Below are 8,626 nucleotides of genomic sequence, written 5' to 3'. Positions count from 1 at the left end.
GGAGTTTAGGGCTGTTGTACATAGGGTCGCTATGAGTCGCAGGAGACTCGACGGCACATAACAACAACAACAACAGCTGCTGGATGGGTATGAACTTCTGAACCTGAAGTTAGGAGCCAAGTATTAACCCTTGCACCACCGGGGCTACGCTGTGCCTCAGTTCTGATGCAAGGTGACCACATGCCAGAGCGGATCTGCCCCAGAGGGTTTCGGGGCCAAGGCAGCGGCCACCCCATCTTTCTTCCCGGCACGGATGGTCAGCTTCTACTCTTGGGCAGCCACTGGTGGAGTGGAACGCTGAACCCCTGCACCACCAGGGCTCCTCCAACAAAATGCATACAGGACTGTAACCACAAGCCCAACCAAGACACATTTCCACCATCCCGGAAAGCTGCTGAGGACTCCTCCCCGGCCAAGAAACCCCAGAGGGAACCAGCTTGGCGCTTGCAGAGCACTAATTTTCAAGTGCCCTAACTTGACCCTCAGGCCTCCTCAGCCTTCCCCTCACGACAGGGTCTGCACCTGCCACTTCCACTCGCTCATGCCCACCCCTGGCTCCTCTGCCCCCACCCTTCAGGCTTCCGCCCAGCCCCCCCCTCCAGTTCCAATCGTGAAGGTCACCTCCTCACGGCCAAAGTCTCTGCTCTATTCTTAGCTGTCAACCGCCTTGACCCTCGGCGCTAATTGGCACTGTGCACCTCTGTTTTTCTGGAGCTCAGGGTTTGACGTGGGGCCAGGAGAGGGGTTTTCTGAGCTCTCTGGCTTCAGGCACAGGGACAATTTCCCCTCCCACGGTGCAAGGAGCTGCTGTGAAGCAGCATTTGTAACCGGCATGGAGCTGGGGAGGGAAATAATCACAGACTATTTGCTAGATCACAGTAACCAAAAAGGAAGCAAACAACCCGGACATCATGGATGCAGGGGGTCCCCGGGTAGCTCAAAGAGTTTGCCTTTGGCTGGTCAACAAAACGGGGGTACCCTAGAAGGTGCACAGCCAGAGACCCAAGGTCACATGGGGAACGTAGTCAAGGAGGAAAAGGAGTGTTTAAAAAGAGTCAGGTTCTGGGAGCTCTGGTGGCCTGGTGGCAAGAAGCTGCACTGCAATCTCAGAAGTCCACTGTTCAAATCCACCAGAGGCTCTGCTGGAGAAGGAGGGGCAATCTCCTCCTGTACCAGTCAGATCTGATTTGACGGTACACATACAAAAATAATAAAATTAAAGAGAAAAAAAAAGAGTTAAGTTCACACCCCAGAGAGCAGAAGAACTAGATGATGCCCGGCTACCACGGATGACCGGTGTGAAAGAGGAAAGCGGGAGAAAATTATGGAACTAAACAAAAGTTTGAGGACTGAGGAGTGCCTGATTCAGGCCATATATATAGCCTTTTCAATCACTTGCTTTGCATCTCAGAGCTGGAAAAAGAAGATAAAGAGAATTGGTGCCTTTGAGCTCTGATAGAGAAGAGTGCTGTATACCTGAGGGCCTGCCAAAAGACACACAAGTGTATCTTTGCGAAAGCGCAGCTAGAGTGCTCCTTGGAGGCAAGGATGGGGAAACTTCATCACACATACTTTGGGCACGCTGCTTGGAGAGGTTATTCCTTGGAGAGGAACTTCATGCTTGGGAAGGCGGAGGGTTGGAAAGGTGGAGAGGAAGACCCTCAAACTAGACAGACCGACACAGCAACTACAACAATGGACTTGGGTATTTAAGACTGTGAGGATGGCACAGGATAGGACAGGGCTCAGATCTGTTGCTCACAGGGTCTATCCAGGTTGTACTTGAGACTCAATGGCATCTAACAACAAATGAAAATTACAAAAGCCAGACCAGGCTTACTGGTCCAAACAGTGATGGAGGAACTACACTGCCAACTCCAAGGTACGTGGTTCAAATCCACCAGCAGCTCAAAAGGACAAAGACAGGTAATCTCCTTCCATGAGATCTACTATCTCTGAAAAGCCGCAGGAGGGTTAGCTACATAGGGGTCTGACTTGACAGCAGGCAACAACAACTGGTCTGATAATAGTGCTACCCCCAAGACAATGGCTCTTAGTCACCTTTCAAGGGTGGAATGGCAAGTCCATGATCAACTTTCAGTCAAACAGAAGGACCTTTATAGCGCGTTCCTTACAACAATCCATCACACAAGATCAAAAGGGCAGCATCTGTCCAAGAATAAAGCTCAGAGAGCAGGAAGGGACAGAAAAAGGAGGAATGGAAATGGGAAGAAAAGGGAGGAGGGGAGATGCATCCTGGTACCACGACAGGGTCAGAATACCAGGAAACAGCTGGGCCTGACGCCGGAGCACGCAGCTGGGCCTGTGGGTGGAGCATTCTGAGGTCGTCATCTTCTGCCTGAGAAAAGATGGTCAACGTCTTGAAAGGAGTGCTTATAGAATGTGACCCAGCCATGAAGCAGTTTCTGCTGTACTTGGATGAGACCAACGCCCTGGGGAAGAAGTTCATCATTCAGGACATCGATGACACGCATGTCTTCGTGGTGGCCGAGCTGGTCTCTGTCCTCCAGGAGCGAGTGGGGGAATTAATGGACCAAAATGCCTTCTCCCTCACCCAGAAGTAAACAGAGTAGCTCTTGACCACGTAGGGACCTTCCACAACCAACTCGAAAGAGACTTGCTGTCCAGTAGCCTCTGACCGGCTAGACCTGCGCGTGCTGGGGAGCGTGCCACGGGAGAGACAGAAGTTGTGTGTGCAGCTCAGTACATGCTCCCTGAATTAAAAATGTGACCGCAGCTGCGTACACAGTTGTCTGTCATTTGGCTCTCATTGTCATTTATTAAATTATCAGCTTAAATGCTTTAAAAAAAAATACCAGGAAACAGAATGTATATGACCTGTTGAAAGGAAAACCAATTTGCTCTGTAAACTCTACTGAAGTCACACCAAAACTAAAACCCACGTACGTAAACATTTCGGGACATGCAGACTGTACAGGCCAGCTCTGCTCTGTCCGGCAGGCTTGCTATCAGACTGAAACATCTCAACACCAACAGTTTCTGGGGTGTTTTGTTTTAGGGGGATGCAGTGCTCTTCTCCTGCAGACTTAAGAGCTCAATGCTTTTGTAAAACATGCTCAAAGTAGCTTGACCATTTCAGGAAACACTAAACCAGCTGCCACTGGACGGTGACATATGGAGGCCCCGTAAATGCTAGAGATTTTAGTGGCGGTCATTTTTCAGAAGTATATCTCCCAGCCCCTTTTCCCTAGTGCCTCAGGGTGGATTCAAACTCTCAACCTTCAGAATGACACTTAACCATCTGAGCTACTCTGACACTCCCTATGTAAGAAAACATTCTTGCTTTATATGCACGCATCATAAAGTGTTTTGTTGGTTTTTTGGTTTTTTAAAAAAAATTTATTCTTTTTGTGTGTATGTACCATCAAATTGGATCTGACTGGTACAGGGGATTGCCCTTCCTTCTCCGGCAGAGCATCTGGTGGATCTGAACCACACACCTCTGGGATTGTAGTGAGCTTCTTACAGGAGGCCACCAGAGCTCCCTCTAAAGTATTTCTTATGGCTAGAATAGCACAAAGTCAAAACAACTATGAGATATCCTCTTACCCCAGAAGAGCAAAATTCAACAGAGCAGCAAACAGCAAGTGCTGGCGAGGTTGTGGAGAAGCTGGAACCCTTATTCACTGCTGATGGTACTGTAAAATGGTGCAACCACTGTGGAAGGCTGTATGGCGCTTTCTCAAAGAGTTGCAAATAGAAATACCATTTGACCCAGCAATTCCACTACTGGGACTTTAAAGAGACCATAACTGCCACCCAAGCAGATATATGCACACCCATGTTTATTGCTGCTTTGTTCACAATAGCAAAAAGAGTTGGGAACAGCAAGTGCCCATCAACAAATGAATGGATAGAGAAGCTGTGGTATCTTCCTTCACACAATGGAATACTACACTCACTGCATTGAAAAACAAGGAATTAATGAAATATTATTCAAAATGGGTGCCCTGGAGGACATTATGCTGAGTGAAATATCTCAGTCACAAAAGGACAAATATTGCATACTGCCACTGTTGTAAAACAGGACTGACATCGGGGTTGGGGGGAACCTAAGAAAAGATGGGATAAATAATGCATACTGCATTGAAACAGATGACGGAAAGAACTGCTTAGAAGGAATATAGGATTAGATATTATTATTTTCATAACAAGATTACAGAAAAAGAAATGCATATTCAAGTGGACTGCAGAGATTGTATAACAACGAAAGAATTTTTTTTTTCTTCAAAGAGGAAAAACGAACTGGGGAGAGGGGTGGGCAGGGAGGAAAATGCAACAATGAATGAAGGGGGGGAATAAACGGAAAGAATATGCTGCAAAAAAATAGATACATTGCAGTAAAAAAATCATTACTTATAAAAACATTTAAAAGAAAAAAAAGAATATCACAAAGTTGGATCTGCTTGAATATACTTAACCCTAAAAAGCAGAGTCAGCAAACAGGCCAAAATAGCAAGAATCTGTGAATCCTGGAAGGAGGCTTGATGGTGCAAAAGTTAAGTGTTCAGCTGCTAAATCAAAGGTTGCTAATTTAAACCAATGTGTTCCCGAAAAGATTTTAAAGCCAACGACTAATCCGATCAATCCGTATTAACAGAAGCTCTATATAGCGCAGAAGATTGATAGGATTTCCATCTTTCTCCCACAGAGGCTGGTGGGTGCCAACAGTCGGCCCTTCGATGAAGAGCCAAACACTTTAAAGACTGCGCCTCTGGAGCTCCTTCCATATAGGCCAGAAAAAAGAAATATATATAAATCCACGGCCTGTGGAGTCCACCGCAAGTCACGGGGTTTCTAAGCTGTAAATCTTTACGGGAGGAGATAATCCAGCCTCCTGCTTGGAGGCTAGTGGATTCGAACTGCTGCCTTTTCTGTTAATAGTTGAACACGATGGCACTGCAAACCCCGAAGGGGCAGTTCTGCTCTGTCACATTAAAACGTTAAAATAAAGAATACAGCTTAAAGGGACCCTCAAGACTCAAATCGACACGGTGAGGATGTGAACTCGGGGCTGCCTGCCGCCAAAGTTCCCCAAAGAAGACTAAATCCTTCAACAATCTCCACGGTCACGATCAAATAAAGGGGCGGAGATGACACAGCGGGTTACTATCCAGTCCTTCGTATCTCAGGATAACGGAGAACCAGGGAAAGTGTCTCCCCAAAACCCCAATCCTGGGAACTCCGGGTCCTCCCACCCCAGAATCATTTACGCGGAACTACAATCCCCACAATACTTTGCGACTAAGACCTGCCTAATGCCGTTTGGCTAGCTCCAAGGGAATGCTGGGACGGATAGTTCTACTTCAAACTTCGGCCTCCTAGAAAGCTCCAGTAAGAGATTCAGTAAATCGAGATCTGCCCCTGTCTCCCTCAAAACCCTAGGATCCTAGCAAAGAAAAAGCTATCCCAGGGATTTTCTCTCCCCAGCGTCCAGAACTCACCTGACAACGGACTACTCCTTCCTGTTCCTCCGTTGCGTCTTCGACTGTACTCGGATAACGGAAGGAACTCTTATTTGCTCCCTCCGCTCCGCCTACTTCCGCCTGGCGACGACAACCGGAAATGATATTGCCCCTAGTTGCAGAGGCGCGTCCTCTGGCTGGGTAACATGGCTCTTCCTGTTTTCCTCCCTCTGGAAACCTGAGCGCCAATTCAAAGGTTCCGGTTTAGGAAAGTCACGTGAATTTGGGACAGTTTTATAACGTACTACGTATTTTGCTTGGCAGACCATTTCCTGTCTCACCCCAAACTCGAGTTTAAGGAATTCTAGGTTCCCTCATAATTGGGAAATCTGCTTTCTTCCCCAACTCTCTCATCCACATTTACTCCCCCTCCCCCGTTACATTTTAAGGAACAAATGGGAAGAACTCCCGTGTTCCCATTTTATAGACAAAGCTGTTGAGAAACCCAGAAGTCAATGCTATTCAAATTCACACTCAGAAAACAGGAATTTAGAACGGCACCGCCCAGCTATCCCTCGGGACCGCGTCATCTAGTTCCTGCCAGGCTCTAAATATCTAAAATAAGAATAATAATAAAAATAATAGAGTCTTGGCTAGTTCTTTTCTTAGCTCAGCCAGGCGATTGGACGGTGGGAGGATGGGAGGAGGCGTGATCCAGTCCCGCCGGTTGCCCCAGCATATCGAAGATCTTGGCTATCTCAAAGGACTTTGGATATTAGGCCTTTGGTCCTCAGGTCCCTTTAAATACTTTGTCCCTCACCTGTGTACCGCCCAGGACAGGTAATCATAAGCCCCGCCCCTCGGCCGAAGGCGGACCGGGTCTGGTTACTGGGAGGCAGGGGTTCGCCCCTTTCCACTCTCCCCCTCCCCTCTCCTCTTTCACATCTGGCCACAGCTGGCTGAGGAGGTCCTTCATCAACGACCAGGGGGAAGTGCTCACAGGTGTGGGCAGGTGAGTGAATGTCCCTGGAGGCAGATCCTGGCTGAGGGACCCTACCATCCTGAGTCTCCACATCTCTCAGAAGTTCTGGCCTCCTGGCCCAGGAATCTAGCTTACTTGCCCACCTTCACCCCTCCTTGACCCTAGTACACGGGTTCCTGTTTTCATTTTTCTTGGTCTTTGACGTCTGTGGGTGGAAGTGACACTGATCAGAGAGAGAGGCGGACCCAGAAGTGGGGTTTAACCAAGCGGGAATGAAGAATCATCATCCTGGCCAGTGGACAAGCTTTAGGTGACAAAGTCCTGCTGGGTGCTGGGGCCACCACAGAGAGAAAGACCATCTCTGTCAAACTTTGTGACCTTTGGCAAGTTATTTCAGGTCCCTGTGTTTTGATTTTCTTTTCTGTAAAATGGACATAGGAGTTGTTTGCTAATTACAATGAGCTGATTTAGGCAAAATGCTTAGAACGGCACCTTGCACAGACTACCTACAGCTGTGGAAGTATCTACTAATGTTGTAATTCCATACAGGCTGGTTGTGGGGCTGTGGCACTTGTCATCTATGCTGCAACTTGTTCCAAGTGTCCACAAAATATGAGACGCCACCCCTCTCTGCTGCTGATATACCTGTCACTGACCACCTGCCTGGACACTTCACCCAGTGAGGAGGAAGAACAAATGGGTGAGTGTATGATGGCAGGGCTGGGTGTCCAGGCACTGACAACTACCTCTACCTAGCTGAGAACCCTTGTCCCTGTGTGTTTTCTATGTTCTCTCCCCCACTTCCCACCTCCACCAGACCTGTGCAGTCCTGCGCCTCCTCCTTCAGACCTAGGAGTCCTGACCTCAGTCCCTCCTCTCAGACCCAAAAGTCCTGTCCCCAGCCCACTCTCTCAGATATGAGTCCCAGTCCCCACCTACCTCCCCCTTTAGACCCAGGAGTCTAGGTCTCAGGTCCCAGATCCCTCCTCTCTCAGATCCAGGAGTCCAGGTTCCTTAGATCTCCCAGGTCTATTGTGGACCATTTCTGCCATGCCCCCAGTCTTTATTATTATTATTATTATTAATCAATTTTAATGAAAATTTCCAGAGACTTAGGGTTTCACATCATTCATTGTTGCACTTTTCTCCCCGCCCACTCCTCTCCCCCCACCAATTCACTCTTCTCCTTGAAAAGTAAAAGAAAAACTCTTTCATTGTTATACAATCCCTCCCCACAAGTCCACTCCACTCTGCGCCTTCATTCTGGACTCCTGTCAATGACAATAATACCCAATCATATATCCCTTTTAAACAGTTCTCTCCCTCATCTGTTTCAATGCAGTACACATCATTCCTCCCTTCCTTTTCTGTCTTTCCTCAACCCCCATGTCCGTCCCGTTTTACAACAGTGGCCCTATGCAATATTTGTCCTTTTGTGACTGAGATATTTCACTCAGCATAATGTCCTCCAGGGTCACCTATTTTGCATAATATTTCATGAGTTCCTTTTTTTCAATGCAGCGTAGTATTCCATTGTGTGAATACACCAGAGCTTCTTTATCCATTCATTTGTTAATGGGCACTTAGGTTGTTTCCAGCTCTTTGCTATTGTGAACAGAGCTGCAATGAATGAACATGGGTGTGCAGCCCCCAGTCTTAAGGACCCTTCATCTCTCTCTCTCTCTCTCTCTCTCTCTCATCCTGTGCTTTTTAGGCCCACAAGTCTTCCTGGACTCCATAAAGGCCCAGAACTTTCTGACCAGCCGCAGCCGGTTTCCACGTGCCAACAACTGGGACCTGGAGCTGCTGACACCCGGGAACTTGGAACGGGAATGTGTTGAGGAGAGGTGCTCCTGGGAGGAGGCACGGGAGTACTTCGAGGACAACATTGCGACGGTGAGGCCTGAGGACTGGGGTGGGGGAGGCCTGTGCTCCTTGGCACTCTGTATGGTCGCAAGTCCTGTCCCTCCATGTCCACCTCCCGTGGCTCTCAGAAAGAGTGATCTGTCTATTGATGGTGCAGTGCTTCATGGGTCAAGCTCCTAACAGAAAGGTTAGAGTGCAGATCGATGAGCCAGCCTCCTTCTGATATGTTTGACAGCCTCAGAAACCCAATGGAGAGTCGCCACCATCAGAACTGACTCCAAGCTGAGGGTGGGGGTGGGGGAGGGAGTAGTGTGTGCTCAAAGAGCCTGGT

General features: G+C 48.2%; 1 protein-coding gene across 1 annotated transcript; it reads left to right on the top strand.

Annotated features, from left to right (window-relative positions):
- Positions 1-2,369: 2,369 nt before the first annotated feature.
- LOC102868473 (general transcription factor IIH subunit 5-like) lies at positions 2,370-2,585 on the top strand. Its single transcript, XM_006898662.1, has one exon. It carries the CDS (start codon positions 2,370-2,372, stop codon positions 2,583-2,585), a length of 216 nt encoding a protein of 71 aa, XP_006898724.1.
- Positions 2,586-8,626: the final 6,041 nt, after the last annotated feature.

Source organism: Elephantulus edwardii, unplaced genomic scaffold (assembly GCF_000299155.1).
Source record: "Elephantulus edwardii isolate Elephantulus edwardi_28Jun2011 unplaced genomic scaffold, EleEdw1.0 scaffold00236, whole genome shotgun sequence".
NCBI classification, from domain to species: Eukaryota; Metazoa; Chordata; class Mammalia; order Macroscelidea; family Macroscelididae; genus Elephantulus; species Elephantulus edwardii.
The sequence above is the reverse complement of the archived record's forward strand: the minus strand, read 5'-3'. Positions and strand labels throughout refer to the sequence as shown.